General features: G+C 35.5%; 3 protein-coding genes across 3 annotated transcripts; all 3 read right to left on the bottom strand.

Moving 5' to 3' along the window:
• Nucleotides 1-103: 103 nt before the first annotated feature.
• Nucleotides 104-6,663, bottom strand: LOC117162019 (uncharacterized). Its single transcript, XM_033343830.2, has 5 exons — nt 5,504-6,663; nt 2,307-5,431; nt 1,640-2,206; nt 1,061-1,288; nt 104-914 (listed from the first exon to the last, which is right to left on the bottom strand). Exons 1-5 carry the CDS (start codon nt 5,810-5,812, stop codon nt 767-769), a joined length of 4,377 nt encoding a protein of 1,458 aa, XP_033199721.2. The 5' UTR covers nt 5,813-6,663; the 3' UTR covers nt 104-766.
• Nucleotides 6,664-6,988: 325 nt separating this feature from the next.
• Nucleotides 6,989-11,095, bottom strand: LOC143303357 (uncharacterized). Its single transcript, XM_076622784.1, has 6 exons — nt 10,471-11,095; nt 10,178-10,352; nt 9,177-9,895; nt 8,324-8,768; nt 7,785-8,042; nt 6,989-7,719 (listed from the first exon to the last, which is right to left on the bottom strand). The coding sequence occupies exons 1-6, from the start codon at nt 10,743-10,745 to the stop codon at nt 7,516-7,518; spliced, it is 2,076 nt and encodes a 691-aa protein (XP_076478899.1). The 5' UTR covers nt 10,746-11,095; the 3' UTR covers nt 6,989-7,515.
• A 17-nt stretch (nt 11,096-11,112) lies between these two features.
• On the bottom strand, nt 11,113-16,180 carry LOC117162050 (DC-STAMP domain-containing protein 2-like). Its single transcript, XM_076622897.1, has 12 exons — nt 15,179-16,180; nt 14,827-15,102; nt 14,588-14,738; nt 14,329-14,488; nt 13,994-14,257; nt 13,704-13,917; nt 13,236-13,551; nt 12,826-13,157; nt 12,373-12,697; nt 11,713-12,313; nt 11,542-11,642; nt 11,113-11,442 (listed from the first exon to the last, which is right to left on the bottom strand). The coding sequence occupies exons 1-12, from the start codon at nt 15,328-15,330 to the stop codon at nt 11,119-11,121; spliced, it is 3,216 nt and encodes a 1,071-aa protein (XP_076479012.1). The 5' UTR covers nt 15,331-16,180; the 3' UTR covers nt 11,113-11,118.
• Between the last annotated feature and the right edge of the window lie 359 nt (nt 16,181-16,539).

Genomic DNA, 16,539 nt, shown 5'->3' with positions numbered 1-16,539 from the left:
TGTTTGTTTTTGTTTCTTCAATTAAAGCGGAGAAACAAAACAATGTACTGTTGTGAACATTTTTAGCTGTATTATATTTTACGATTAACATTGTATACAATTTTTTTTTTGTAGAAAGATGCAAGATTAGAAAGGAAGCTTAATCGATTCAAATTTATTTTATATTTAAATTACATCACGAATATTTAATACGTTCATTCATTTTTGCCTTAACGCGTCTGTGACATACACAAATATTTATTAATATTTAATATCTTTGATTTTAATTTTTATTTTACATATGTTACATAAAAAGGCAACTATGTTGTTATATCGTTATATCCGTTAAAATTTACAAAATGAAATATTCGTTCCGTTAATATGTGAACTATTGCTGCGTAATTAGAGCGTTTTGCAATATGTCAAATGTTCTTTCGTAACTAAAACAGAGTTACCTTGCTTTTTTTTATGATTATGGATATATATATATATATATATATATATATATATATATATATACACATAAGAGGGAATGATTTAGTAAAATGCAATGCGAATGCAGCAGAATCGTTTGAACCGTTGTTCGTAGAACGCTCTTAATAATGTAATTCAAATAAATTTTGTTATGTATAAAGATATTATCGAAGATTATGAAGAAGGGGTTCATTTTCGAAAATTTCGAAAAATGTAAATCGTTTGTTGGCTTTTGTTTAAAAATCCTGAGTGGTAGTTTGCTCCAATTGACTTTGTATTCCAAATTGTAAGTCAAGTAACGACAGGTGTCACATTAGTGCACGCAAATTGTCTTTTCGTCATTGTTCTTCGGTTTCGTAGATGTTTTTCCATACGATGTGCTTTCCTTCTCTTTCGTACGGCAAGGTGAATCAGTGCACCTGCATGGCCTCGACTTGTTGCGCTCTCTGGCCGCAATGCAGCTGTAGTAAAGAATGTAATAAAAAATCAACAACTGGAAGTACCAGATCTACGTTCGGGGCAATTAGCGAAAGAAGTTGTTTCCATTAACGTGAAATTTCCACACTTCTTCCGTTTTCCTCTTTTCTTTCTTTCTATCGATACTTACATGCACGGTGAATTTTTACAATAATAACATTTCGCTTTCAGCTTTTTCTGACTGGATTTAGATCTCTTGCATCTACAGGGTGTTGCTTTGCAAACACAACAAAGGGCTACTAATACTTTTTTCTGTTTGTCGCTCTTTGCGTGATTAGACTCATATTTGCAATTATTCAATGATTTATTTTTCGCTTTTTCCATACATACGGCGATAATCTTCCGTCGTGTTTTAGGGCTGCAACGAATAGTTTCTTAATATGATATTTTCGGAATGTCTTTCTTATTTTAACCCTTTGTCAGGGTAATAAAATGAGGAAGAATTGGAAATGTACGATTTAGGAAATAATTGTATTTTCTTCTCAAGATCTCAGAATCAAGTAGAAAAATAGTTTTGACGCGGCGGTCATTGACGATATATTAAATTTTAAAATTGTCCTTTTGTCCGTGTGATTTTCATTTATAATGTACTTATAGTACGCATTATTAAAATAATATTGTAAATTATGAGTCATCTAATGATTGCCTGACCGAATTTCTTGTGATTTACACTATTAATGGGTTAATCAAAGTAGTAAAAACATCCTACCTGATACAATACTTTATCTTCCTATCTTCTCTTCTCTCATCCCTCTCTATATTAACATTACAACAGCAAGGAACTTTTTGACATCGTGCACAACACGTAGATTCGATTATTTTTTGCTGCAATTCATCCATCACGTCAGAAAAAACGCTCAATCGTTGATAAGGAAGGTCATCGGAGTTATGCTGCTTAAGTTTCTCGCAGCAACAGCATTCATTGATGGAATCGGTTTTAAGATCGGTTAAATTCCTAGAAAAGTAACGTCGTACTTCTTCTCTAGGCTTCCACGCAGTGACGTACATAGTGCGATCGTTATTAGACTCGGTCAGGACCGGTCTTCCATCGCAAATTGTTTTCTGCTCCTTACACGTGCACATATCTATGGGCAGTTCACAGTACGAACATTTTCGTGCTATCGCCATACAGGTGCATTTGTCGCGAGGTTTATCGCAATAAAGACAAAACATCGATTTCATGTACCCACTACTGCTCTTCCGTTCGTAAATTAATTTACAGTTGCATTTATTTTGAGGTTTGTAACAGTTTACGCAGTTTACCATCAATCTACAACTGTTTAATTGTAATTAAGTTTAATTGTCGATGAGATACTGACCGAGGTGAATAGATTCCGGATGTTCTTGCAAATTCATATTTTTGTTAATATATTTACCTGCATTCGTTCCGTGATCTACAAAAATTGTTGCAAGGAATTATTCTTCTACAACTACACTCCTCCCAGGGTTTTTTATCGCGGTATGGAATCGCACGATTACTTTCTTGAGAAATAGTATGATAACACGATCTTTCCTTTTTTAAGCAACTTTTAGGATAATTCATAGGTTCGTTATTGTATGGACGCATCGGTAAATAATAACAATTGCATGTGTTTTTTTCGGTTGCAATATAATCGGTAACACCCGTATGCTTTGTATAACTTGGGTTTGTGTTTGTACATATCATACGAGAGTCGAATTTGTCAGGTTGCGTAGATACCGCGATAGATTCTTTTTCAGAATGCACAATAACATTCATTTTTTCACCTGACTTGTCTTCTTGAGTTTTAGTAATCTGCGGTTCAAGTCCTTTTTCTTCTTCAACGTCGATTCCCTTCTCAAGCTGTGGCTTCGTCAACGATTCATGAATTTCGCGATTTTTAGGCACATCTTGAGTTTCAGATATTTTTTTATCGTTTTTAGGATTTCCTTGGTTTCCTAATTCAATACCGACATTTTGAATTGGCGAAACAGGCGGATTTTTGCTATTAGTAACAATTAATAAATTTGATTTATTTGGACTTTTTTTGCTGACATTAGAATTTATTTTATGTTCTGCATTATTTTTTATTTCTCCTTTGGTGGATTGCGAAGGATTAGAAACAGGATTGCTTTTATTGTTCTTTTTATTTTCTTCGTATACAGGCGGTTTCCTTGAATTAGCTATATTCGGATTTTTATTGTTATTTCTATTTTCCTCGTTTACAGATTGCTTTTTTGAATTATCTGTACTCGATTCAGGTTTATCATTTTTCTTCGATATAAGTATTTTCTTCAGCATAGGTATTTTCATCGGTATAGGTATTTTTGTCGGTATAGGTATTTTTGTCGGTATAGGTATTTTTTTCGGTATATATGTGAACAATTTAGAGGGAATAGATTTTTCCTCCCCTTTTGTATCGTCTTTAGATTTCTCTGGAAATTCGCTAGTTTCTATTTCAGGAATTTTAACAGTTTTATCGATAATAACATCAGGCGATGCAGGTTCCACAAATTCTTCAGGCTTTGGTTCTGGATGTTCTGTTCTACCTGTAATCATTTTTAAGCCTTTGAAAAGAAGCGATGGTCCCAATATTTGTTGGATGATTTTCGTGTCTTTACTTTCGCTGTCGCCTTCTTTCTCTAACTCTCTCTCCTCTGCTCTTTTCGTATCTTTAATTTTGCTGTCGTCTTCTTTCTTTAACTTTCTCTCCTCTGCTTTTTTCTTATCTTTAATTTTGCTGTCGTCTTCTTTCTTTAACTCTCTCTCCTCTGCTTTTTTCTTATCTTTAATTTTGCTGTCGTCTTCTTTCTTTAACTCTCTTTCTTCTGTTCTTTTCGTATCTTTAATTTTGCTGTCGTCTTCTTTCTTTAACTCTCTCTCCTCTGCTTTTTTCGTATCTTCAATTTTTCTATCGTCTTCTTTCTTTAATTCCCTCCCCTCTGCTTTTTTCATATCTTTAATTTTTCTGTCATCTTCTTTCTTTAATCCTCTCTCCTCTGCTTTTTTCGTATCTATAATTTTGCTATCGTCTTCTTTCTTTAACTCCCTCTCTTCCGATGTCTTCGTATCTTTAATTTTGCTGTCGTCTTTTTCTTCTAATGTTCTCTTTTCAGCTTTTCTCATATCTTTAGCTTTGCCGTTGCCTTTCTCTTCTAACGTTTCGTCTTCCAACTTTTTTTCCGCTGATTCCTCTTTCAATATTTCTTCATCTTTTTTCTGAAACAACTTTCGTTTCTCTTCAATTGCTGGTTGCTTTGGTTCAATTTTGCTATATTCCTTACGCAACTTGTATTTTTTAGAAATAGTCGGCGGTACATGGGTTTCTGGTTTTGAATCTACCGTACCTTTCGTCGATTGTTCCAAAATATCTGTTTTCATAATAGGAATTGGCAAAATATCAATAATTCCTACAGGTTTCGGTTGTATAGGTTGTTTCAACAACTGTTTAAGTACAATTACTTCAGGTCTTATCGTTCTTGATGGGACAAACTTTGGCATGTCGGGTGGAGTTTCTTCCGATTCCTTGCTTTTTTCTGGTTCAGTAGGTAACTTTTCTTCCTCGGGCAACTCTTTCGTATCCTTTTCTTTTTCCATGACCTCCACATCTTCAGCAGGCTCTTCCTTTAATTTGTCTATACGTTCCTGTAAATCCACAGAATATTTTGGGCATGGTATAAACGTCGTCGTTTCTTTTAAATCTTCCGAAGGTTTATGACAAATAGTTGTTGTTTCTTTCTCTTTTACAGTCGGCTCTTCAAACTTTTCGATAGTTTTCACATCGACGCATACGTCTTCTTCTTCCTCTCTTATACAATTACAAGTCATCCATGATTCTTTGTTTACTGTCTTAGAGTAAGGTCTTCTGCTCTTACAACTGCATCGCAGATTAGACCTATCAATTAGTCCTTGATCTCTTTTACGATATTTACACATACTTTCACGAGTTTTTATAGGCAATGTACAATGTTCGCTATCGTTAATACGATAATTTAAATTAGGCTTTACTGACCAAGCGTCGGATGAAACACATACATCTGTATTTCGACTGCTGCAAATCGATTTCGATGACCATCCGTCGCTCTCCGAGTCTGTCAAAGTCTTCGTTGTATAAATCGTGGAGCAAGGTTTCTCTATTTTGTCGCATATAACAAATTTCGATTTTTCAAACGACAAGTCTGACTTATCAATTGTCATGAGAGTATCGCTATTGTCGATGTCCTTGCATCCACATTCGGTCAAAATAGAGTCAGTGCTTACACGGACATCTTTGTCAAGGTTGTCATAGACGTCGATAAAATTACAGCTTTCTACTTTTAGCGTGTTTTTGGAGTCTCCGTATGGACCTGAACTATAGGTAGTGCTGTCATCGTTACTTTCTTCACTTTTTACAAGAAGATCGATCGAATCCTGTTCTTGAAATTTTCTGCGCTTGTTCCGAATTGAAGTGACAAGTTTGCTCGACGAAACTTTTGACTGTTCCGTCGTCGTTTCTGAACATGATTCCGTGCATGATTGAGATTTGTCTTGTTTATTAGTTGCCTAACAAATAAAATAGTAAGTGGACAATTTTTTTTAAATGAAATGCTATAGACGAATAAAAAGTAGAATTACTTGGATATTTTCGCTGGCTTCCGAACAGATATAAATGTTCACGTTTCCAGTCATCCTACGATTATCAGTTTTTACATTGTTTAATGATCTTGAGTGCTTCTTTTTCTTTACTTCTTCGAACGCGTTATCTTTTTTACTCTGACGTTTTCCTTTTTCCTCGTGTAATTTTCTAATATTCGTGCGTGCACTATTATATTTTTCTCGAAGACGATTCGATTTTAAACGATTATCGAACTGCTCGTTATTTTTACGTAATCGTTCTATCGTTGAACTATTCCGAGTGGTACGTGGTCGATGCTCGTGCTTCATTTTTACTAAAATTCCTTCCTTATCTACGTAGCAAACTTTATCAAAGTTAGCTTCTTCTTTTGGCTTCTTATCGGCATCTTTTTCTTCTTTCTGCTTTTTAAAACGCAAAACACATAATACATTAAAATAATTATTTCCTTCATTTTGTTTGCGCGTACACTGACAATAAAAATGTGGTAGAAAATTGAAGTATCCTGGATACTTGCATCTTAAATACCATTTTACATTGCTTCACGATATTCTGCATCGCTTCTTTGATCGAGCTATTGATTATTTCTGTTAATTTCGTAGGAGAGATCTTGTCTTCTCTATCATGCTTCGTGCGTGTTTCTGAAAAATTGTCACAAGTTTCAGAACAAATGCAATCTCTGTTCGAATCCAAATCTACTTCTCTATATTTGTCTACTTTCTGAAATTTTTCTTTCGTGCAAGTCATCGAGTCGCAAATTCCATTTGCACCCAAATCTACATTTTCAGATTTTTCTTTCGTGCAAGTTATCAGATCGCAAAATTCGTTTTCATCCAAAAGTACCTTTTCATCACTTTTTATTTCATCTTTGACTTCATCCTCGATTTCGCCTTTGATTTCATTCTTCGCTTCATTCTTGATTTTATCCTTCCAAATGTTTTTATTCTTTCTGTCCTCTTCAGTTGTTCGTAAGATATTTCTGTCTTTGGTATGGGATACCTTCTGGCGTTCAAGGTGTGTTGCAGGTAAAGTTCTAGGTACTGACACATTTGGCGAAAATGGAGGGGAAACGCTTGCTTTTACACCGTGAGGTGGATCAATTACATTTCGATCGCCACTTTTTGGAAGTTTTTCTGAATTTTGTTCCGGGAGAGACATATCGTCCTCTATTTCCAAAATACCTGGCTTTGAATCCGTTTGTCTGCGATTGAATTTGTTAATTATATCTTTTTTCTACTTCTTTCTTTTACGTTTGTCTTTGTCAAATCTTACGTCGTCTTCCAGATATATTCTTCTTCGATTTTGAAGAAACTTATACGTTTTCTTCGACATAGCCGAAATTCGTTTATATGTTGGAAAACAATAATTTTATTTCATCTCTCGGATAGATAATTGTTAATTCTTTTTTTACTCGACAGTTCTATTAAAGGTTATACATTTTAATAGGATAGAAAATTTGAAACAATCGAAAGTATTTTTGCGTCCATCGGAGCTATGATTATGAAGTGTGTCGTATGTAAATACGATTAAAGTATCGTCATTTTCAAATGATAGAGAGATGAGCGAATATTTATATATCTTGAAATACTGATAGCGAATGACGATCAATTCGGAGAATTGATATTACTTGGAAAGAATTTGTACAGAGCGTGCGAAATCTTTAATAATACGGTGTGATTAAGAAATAATGGTTTAATGCACTTAGGGTTTCTAAACTATATATTTTCTCTTTCTAATTCAAAAGGGGAACGCTATTAGTTTGATTACTGACAAAACTTTGGATAATTCCTATATGCTTACATATTATATGCATTCTGTACATTTTCAGGCATTTAAATAATTTCGCAGCATAAAAATCCGCAATCCAACCTTTAACATACTTAACAAACTATTTATTTCTCCTATGATAAATTTCGTATAAGATCCGATAACTAACGGTGTCTCGAGATTATACTATCAGGAATCAGATTCCAAAACTTTGTAACACACGTTTGAAGATATTATTTTTACCCTTTTATTGGATTGACTCGTTATTATCACTTGTTTCATCGGCGGATGTTAAAGTACCAGATTTATGCGTCTTTTTAACGCAACTACAAGTAGAAGATGCCTCGCTTAAAACTTGTGCGTCACATAAGCAATCATACATAATTTCCATTTCTTCAAACTTTACGTCTCCTCTGTGCGTTTTGCATTTGTGTTTCTTATATTTAGGCGGCTAAAATGATGATTAAGAGACATATATGCCAGTTGTTGCAATTATTAATTCACATTTCAAGTTACCTTGAATGGTGCTACCATTTTATGAGCGAATTTCTTCATCACATTCGGCTTTTGTCGGGCCTGTCTTTCACGTGGATACAGTTGCTCCACTTCTTTGCTTTTGTCTGCCTTTTCAGACAAGCATATTAACGGTATCCTATTTCTAGGTTTCTTACGAACTTCTTGACGTCCAGCCCTTGTTTGAAATTCGCGTAAGACATTTTTATAAGCTTGCGACTCTTGATAAGCAAGTCTGCCATCCTTTTCTTTCGGTTTAAACTTAAAGCGAAATAATTATCTTTTTAACTAAAGCGATACTCTGTCTCATATAGTATATGTACTTCAAAAATGTAACGACATGAATCATTTTTGTGTTGTTAGAGTATCAAAACCGTCGGCAAGGGATTTTATGCGATAAGAATGGAAAATAAAAAAAGTAATATTTGATCATAGTTCCCTAGAATTTGTCCCTTTTGACAACATTATATATCTTGAGTAAATAATTTTGTTGTCCACTTTCAAAGAGTATTACACTTCTCCTGGGAAACTTGTTTACTTACCGATGAATCAGGTGCAGGAGAACGATCGACCTTTCGATCTTCCGCATCTGAAGATCGATGAGAACTTCCACTTCTCCGTCTTCTAATTTCTCTCTCTTGAATTAATCTCATTCGATCATGCCTTTTCAATTCTTCGATCAGTCCTGGACTCTGATACATAGGCAAGTATCTTTTTACCATAGGCATTTCAAATTTTCGTTTCGCCATCTCTGGATGATCGGAAGCACAGTTCTTACAAATATCTGGTCCATAACTTCGCGATCGAGATTCACCAGCAAAGTATTCATTTTCGTGTGGTTTCAATTCTTCCGCTTCGCTTCCTTTTTCAGCAGTTTCGGGAACAAATCGACGTGATTTTTTTGATCGTGATTTAAGCTCAGGATAAATCTCTTCGTCATCGGTTAACGTTGATTTTTCTGAACCACTGCCTTTTCTTCGTTTTGACCTGCCATGTTCAAAAATGCTTCCCTTAGTTGAATACTAAAGAGTATTAAAGAGAAAAATTTCTTTTCGTCAATGAGACGTTGTTGAAGCTCATTGTTATTTATCGCGGTCTTTGCCAAACTTATTTGTCAGATATAAGCAAGAAATTTTTTTAAATACTCTAGAGCCTAATAAAAAGTCTATAAAAGCTATTATTCTTATCATTCGTGTTATTCTTAATACCTAAGATATTATCATTATAGGTGGAGGTAAATCATTTTTCAAGAAAACTGAAGACATAAAGGCTTGAAAAGTCGCGAAGTTACAAATGATAAAATGTTTAATTTCCTTTAAATCTTTGTTTACTTTCGTCATAAATTCGCCAAACAACCTAATATGTACTTACCTTGCTATCTATTTTGGTATTTACCTTCGACGATGCTCTTCTTTCTGTCTTCTACTCTCCTTATTTAATTCTCTAGAAAGTTCACCAAACTTTCTTGCGTCTGCGATATTTGTATCTTTCTCAATATGATTATCTCTTCTATCATGTTTGTGCAATTTTGTTTGAATGGATTTGTTTTTATCTGATAGATCGGTGGTTTTATCGAACTTTGTCTTTCTTATTAGCTTGTCGAAAAATGTGTTTTTATTTCCAGTATCAATTTCCAGAAGTTTTCCTTCTGAGATTGTTGGCTTCACTTCCGAATATTGCATTTTAGATCCTGCAGCTTCTTCCATAGTCGCTTGTCGGTTCCTCGATTTATGACCAACACCGTATAATTTTAAATCTGCTGTTGGATCATATAATGAAGTATTATCTGTATCTGAGTAAATTGTCGCAATTTCTTCCGATGGTTCTATTCTGTCCTTTATTTTCTTCGTAGTTATGCTTTTTATCTTTCTGTTTTCTTCTAATTCCGTGTTTTCTTGCTCTAAATCTTTCGAGTCTTTGTACTCAGAAAAATCATCCTTCGTATACTTTTGTTTGATCCACGGTTCTGTCACCTTTGTGTAATCTGTCTTACCTTTAGATACAGTCTGACTAACTCTATTTGTCTGTTCCGATATAGTGCTCATACCCAATGAATAAATATCTTTATCTGCAGTTGTCTCAAACGTGATCTCTGATGTGCAAGAGCAAAGATCCTAGAAGAAGCAAAAGAATCGTCTTTTTTTCATCGTCTCTGGTATTTTGTAATGTTAACTAGACTGCGGATTTATGTTCTTATATGAATAGTTAGAAGAGTAGAAAGCTTGGTAGAGATTTGTTTCACCTATTAAATATTACGACGAGTACCTGTACTTTGAATATTCTATACAATTTTATTCTATGAAATTCTTTCACCAAATTTCGAATAAATACACAAAGATCCAGAGTCTAGTTATAAAGTTATATACACATTTTTTAAAGTATAAATATGATAATACTAATTCGTCGTTTTCTGTGGTGCTCCACGTGTCTCTATATTTAAGTCCTGTAGGCACTTTTATGTCTGACGGTTTATTGATATCCTCTACTTGGCGAACACATTTTCGTATTCGTGAGTCTTTAGTCTCATCTACCTCGAAATAAGACGTGTTTTTCACAGCAGATTCCAGATGCCTGTTTTATCGTACGTTTGTTAAAAATAATTATGTACAATAAGAAATACTTGCTATTATTGAATAATTAGATACAAATTAAAAATAATTATAGTCTTTCATTTTTTATACAACATTACCTTGGTAATGGCTTCGTCTGGAAATTCTTTTCATACGACAGCCTCCTAGTTAGAGTTTCATCAGAAGTATCTTCCGTTGTTGTCTTTCTACTTCTCCTTCTAGCCAAGTGTGACGGACTATCAGTGTCTCCGTCTTGCACTTTTAGCAGACTCTCGTTTTCCTCGTCAGACGAGGAGGAAGAAGAGGGCGAGGAATCCTTCGTCCTTCTAACTTTTTTATACGATCGGATTGGCATTGATTGCTTTCTGTGAAGCATACTGACAATCTTATTCATAAGGGATGGACGTTTCCTCTGCAATCCTTTGCGTGTCTTCTCGTCATTCTGTCGAAGCGATAAATTTCTTTCTTTGATCAAATTTTCCACTAAATTCCATTTTAAATGGTTCTTTTTGCAACAAAATGGATACTCTAAATTCTATATTCATTTCTGTATCTTCCAGTGTTTTTAAAAAAAGAGTGAGCTGCATAAATTTTTAATTTCGCTCTATATCGTTCGATAGTACTTTTTAGAAAACGATGGATCAAAAATTTGAGGTGCCTTAAAACGAAGTTTAAGCAAACTTTCTGTCCTTTCAATAAAACGTTAAATCCTTCCCCAAGGAATAATGATCCAGAAATATGAACATATTCGGAGGGCTTAGAATGTTTCATACCTCTCCTTTACCGAGCCAAGGAATTCTCGCAACTGCATCGACGATTCTATTTATACGACCTAGTTTCCTTCTATCCTTCGGAAGTAATTCTTCCGAATCGCCGTCTATTTCTATGTGTATTACTTCTTCTTCGTCGACATCTTCACTCGGCCAGGATTCCGTGTCGGCAATCGAACTTGATGAATCCGAATCTCTCACCTCGGTAAACGGCCGCTTTTTTAATTTGGCATGAACTTTTCTACGTGCCCTCACAACGAAGCCAGAAGTTGGTGATTCACTGCCCGAGATCGATTCTTTTACGAACGGTTGGTTGAATATCTAAATACGAAACGATATTGAAACAGTAGCAAGAAGATAAACCATTTAATGAAGTTGATATTGGTCGAAAAGACTTTGCCGTATCACGTTGAAACGCACTTGGATTGTTACGTCGTCTCGAATTTTCTGTGCTTCCACGTCTTTGAATCGTTTCCTCGTTTTCTCGATTTCGACTTCCTCAGGAGATTCATCTTGATACGCTGGGACAATTAACACGGTTAATGTAGAACACTTTAATGAGGTTGTCACAACTACACGTTAAATTCTTACTGTAACTGTATTCGGTACTTTGATCCAGATCTTCCAAGGATTTATCATCCTTCTGTTCACCGACGTCTCTTTCCATTTCCTCTGCCCGCTCGGCTCTCAGTTTGTTTTCTTCTTTCTCGTTCTTTACTTTTACCTGTTCTTTGTCTTCTATCTTTCCTTCTTTTTTTGCTATCATTTTCATTGCTCTTTCTTCTTCTTCTTCTTCTTCTTCTTCTTCTTCTCCTCCTATTACCCTTCCATTTTCGTATTTTTCTCCTAATATCTCTTCACCTTCATAATCTGTATCTAATATCTTTCCATCTCCATATTCTTCACCTAACATTTCTTCATCCTCAGTTTCATATTCTTCACCCATCGTCTCTTCATCTTCCACTTCATATTCTTCACCTGACATCTCTTCATCTTCAGCTCCATATTCTTTATCTAACATCTCTTCCTCTTCAGTTTCATATTCTTCGCCTAACATTGCTTCGTATTCTTCTCCCATCATTTTACCTTCCTCATCCTTTATTTTATCTTCTTCTTCTTCCAATTTCAATTCAGGTTTTAGCAACGCTCTTCTTGGTATTTCAAATTGATCTTCCGAAGAGTCTCTAATATTTTAAGGGCGTTAGTGATCACCGGTTAGCCGATTCAGGATTTTTATCATTAATTAATTTACTTCTCCTCACTCATGTCGGATAAGTCACCATAGTCCATCGGTGACCGACAAATGGTGCACAAATTCTGCAAATCCGCGAAACATTGCTTACAATATAGGCCAATACAACCAGGAGTTGGACATTTAACATGCGGATCCTCGTCACGTTCCACTGTGCCACACAGAAGACACGCTTTTTGTTTCGATGGGAAAAATATGTTCAATAAGGGAAACGTGGCCCACAATTTCTCTTTCAAAGTCACTTTCTCGATTTTTTCCCCTTCGGTCAGGCCAAATTTTCGGCGCAATTGGCGTCTAGCAAACTTCAAAAAATTGCCCCTTGACCTAGTTCGAAGTAAAAATTAGGAGAAAATAAGTATTTCGCATTTCGAAAGTTTCGGATTCGAAGTTGGCGAATCTAAAAAACAGATTTCGACCCGTCTGTCATTAAAATAAGTTCACCAGATAGATACCTTGGATATGGAGAAATTGGATACCTGATGATGTAATTGTACAACCAAGCTGCCCTCTGCTTTGCTCTCTCGGGATAATACTGACACATGACTACCTGTCTCATTCGTAAACCGTAAGGTTCGAAAAATGCCATCAGCCAACAGAGAAAGATCAAAATGAGGATCTGAGTGTATTTATCGAAATCCGGTGTTACAGGATCCGGAAGACAAAGCATCGTATCGATTTCTGTTCCCTGCCCGTGTGGCGTGAATGCTTTTACGATACTTTTATAAAGGTCAGCTAAATACCCATCGCCCGATACGTGAATAGTTACCATGTTTGGTCGTTCGACCTAAAAGAATGCCGTATTACTGTATGAAGTAATTGCAATAATTATCAGCAGTCTAATAATAATAGTTCGTCATTTTACTTTGCTTTGAAATCGTCCGTAAAGTTGTATGGTGTTCAGTACCCAATAAAGACAATAATCTATCAACATGTACGTGATAAGTTTGACCGTAGCTAGGCTTAAGAATATGATAGACTTGGATAATTTTGTTCTTTCGGACTTTATTAATATGACGGAAGAGAGTGGTACGTATTTATTTCGTTCACGTCGATTCAGTGGCAAAACTGTCTCCTTGTCTTGACGTGTTCTTATCAAATCGATGGTACGTAGATCGTCGGTTATGTATCGATTGTCGAAACGCTCGCTGGTTAACCATTTGTAACGATAGCGTAACACTCTGAAAATATTAGATCGTATAGTCAATTTATATCGAATATTCCATTTTTGGCATTGTTTTAGAGAAATTCGCGAACGTACTGAAATTACACGATTGAATAAATTCATAATTATCCAACTATTCTTATCGATGTAACAGTTACATTACTTTACCTGAGTATGATAAAGAACATGAAAAAGGACGTGATGAAATTCATGAAATCGAAGAAACCAAAGAGTTTGTCTGTTCTGGAGCGTATTTCTGTAGTAATACTCGTGGACACGTCTTGTATCGTCCTGCTTTGGTTCGTTTCGAAATGAAACGAATGGGAGAACTTAACTTTAACGTAGAACATCGCTTTCATGTGCATCGTGAACTTCTTAATTTCTACGAATTGCGACTGTAAAAACGTCTTCGGGGGAAAGAAACACGGAAAATTCAAATTTATTTCAAGATAACTTACTGCTCCTTACGACACCAACTACGCTGTCAGCGATATAGGAAACAAGCATGCAAATGAAGTCCAGTGGCTTCACTATGTAACACAGACTACTGACTACGTAAGTTACGTTGCAAACCAATCCAAAAATTGGACCCAATTTTGCTTTGCAATCCGCCACTGCTCCTTCAAAAACGCTTTGGCACCTGTCGAAAGGTGTGCCCAACTTTTTGTTACATATACTTATGATACTTCCCAGCCATTCGAATACCGCAGTGATAACTCTAACTATGATGAGATACGAAGTAAAGGATGCAGGTTGTAAAACGTTTAATAGATTGTACACAAATTCTACTTACGTATGCTAAGAACGACTCTTTTAATCGCAATTAGAGTCTGTTTAATCTTCTTTACGACCACTTTGATCGTCTTTATGACTTTCGATATTGCTTCTCGCAAAGCGTAAAACGGTTGTTTTGCTAAATCTATGACGGTCTTTACCGCTTCCTTTAACTGTTCCTGGAGAGTAAACGATATTTTCTAGTTGACCGTGAATGCGATCGATATTCGAGAACGGGGAATTTAATGACGTAAAATGATATAGAGCGATATACGTACTTGCGCACAGGCTAGTGACTCTGAAAGTACACCGGTGTTGTGCATAGTATTCTTCACTGGTCCTGTTAAAGCTAAAATAAACGCGTACGCCATTAAAGCTTGCCTTCCGCGTTTCGAGAAAAATTGCGGCAAGAGAAGAAACACAACGCATCTGAAATATTTTTCTATTTATTTAAACTACCAAGAATATATCGTACATGTTATATGTATAATAAATATATATGCGTATCATAGCGTACCGGACTTGGAAAGAAAATGCAAGACCAAGAGTGAGAATTATTCCTATTATTGTACAGAGGAACGTCGCAGACGACAGCTTAAAATGCAATTGAAAAACGAAAAATATGAAAAATATGTACGTCAAGAATATTCCACCAACGAATCCTGCAAAGCTTTTTGCTATGTAATTTTCCAATGTTCCATCGGTACGAATTACAACAATCTTTTTATGTATCCAAGAATCTCTTAAAATAGCAAAGATTTTGTCTAAGAGATGCGTAACCTTCTTCTTAAACCTGTCTCGATTTTCCAAACATAGTTAATATAAAAACGAAGTCAAAATTTCTCGATTATTTAAAGCTCCAGTCTAACCATATTTTTCTTCGACGAATTTGCTGCTTCAAAGTATACACAGGTTTGACGATACCCTTGGAAATCTCAATCGATGCCAGTTTTTCATCCTCGTAACTTTGCCTCAGTTTTTCCAATTTGTTGGCTTTCAGAACCAATTGGAAAAATGCCATGATAGAACTCTATCCGTTTGGCGTTAATAAATCACGCTGATAACTGAAATTATTCTTTGTACGATAGTTCCTTATGTAATTAATGGTTAAGTATACAGTTAACTTTTAGTGTCTATACAGATGCGATTTCATTTTTCTTTTCTTTTTTATCGAACTATATAAAATATAGGAAGTATGTATACATTACGTTATATCGCTAGCTATAAGTTTTTAAGTATACAATAAAATTACGAATTATATTGGAAATAATTCGAGTTGGTTGGCTGCGATCGCGATTAAGTTTTTCTATAGTTAGGAAATTTATATAATTAGTAGTAGTCGTTTCATAATTACATTCCACTGTAATTCCAACCGCTACTAATGTCGCGTTCTTATTTTATACTGAATCGATAACGTCGCATGTGACACCAAAATGATAAGGAACTCATCCGATCCCCCGAAATCGTGCGACTTGAAAAAGTATTACCGTCAATGTAATTGCACGTCTATTCGCGTCTAAGCTGTCCATCGTTAATACACATTCGTATTTCGCTATCTACGAATGCTGATAACGTATCGTACGAGCGAACAATTAATAACGTGTTCGCAATTGATGTTTGCCACGACTGTTAGGTAATATGTCGTTACAATTTCGTTAATAAAAAGATCATTCTAAGATTTATTTCACAACGATGAAACTTCGTAATAGAGAAGATTGCTGAAACAATTCTAATTTACTGTCGTAAGATGTGAGAAAATCCACTCGTCTGATTTTTCGATTCGCCTGTAAGATGGCGTAAAACTCGTAGTTCGATCTTCGAAGAGAGACGTCGATAGCCAGAACGAATACGGAAAAGAAGGAAAGAAAAGGTTGCTTCGGCTGGAAAGCCGAAGAGTAGTCGTGCAAGGAGTCGAAGAGGGGCGCCGAATCTAAACCCGATAACGAACCAGCTGGTGGCAGTGCCGTCGGACGACGTTTACGTGGAAGTACGGCCTTCGCGAAAATTCATTTCTCTATCCAATCACTGTCGAATGATTCTAACGAAGAAATTTGAAAAACGATAGAGACAGTGTCACAAAATCAGAAATTGTTAAAACGATTACCTGTGATTCTTGTTATCGGTAATTGGTGATCCATCGATTTTTGGTGATTCCTGATCGAAACAAGGCAAAGCAAAGGGAACAGAGAAGAAGAAGAAGAAGAAGAAGAAGAAGAAGAAGAGGAAGAAG

Source organism: Bombus vancouverensis, chromosome 11 (genome assembly GCF_051014615.1).
Source record: "Bombus vancouverensis nearcticus chromosome 11, iyBomVanc1_principal, whole genome shotgun sequence".
Classification (NCBI taxonomy): Eukaryota; Metazoa; Arthropoda; class Insecta; order Hymenoptera; family Apidae; genus Bombus; species Bombus vancouverensis.
The sequence above is the reverse complement of the archived record's forward strand: the minus strand, read 5'-3'. Positions and strand labels throughout refer to the sequence as shown.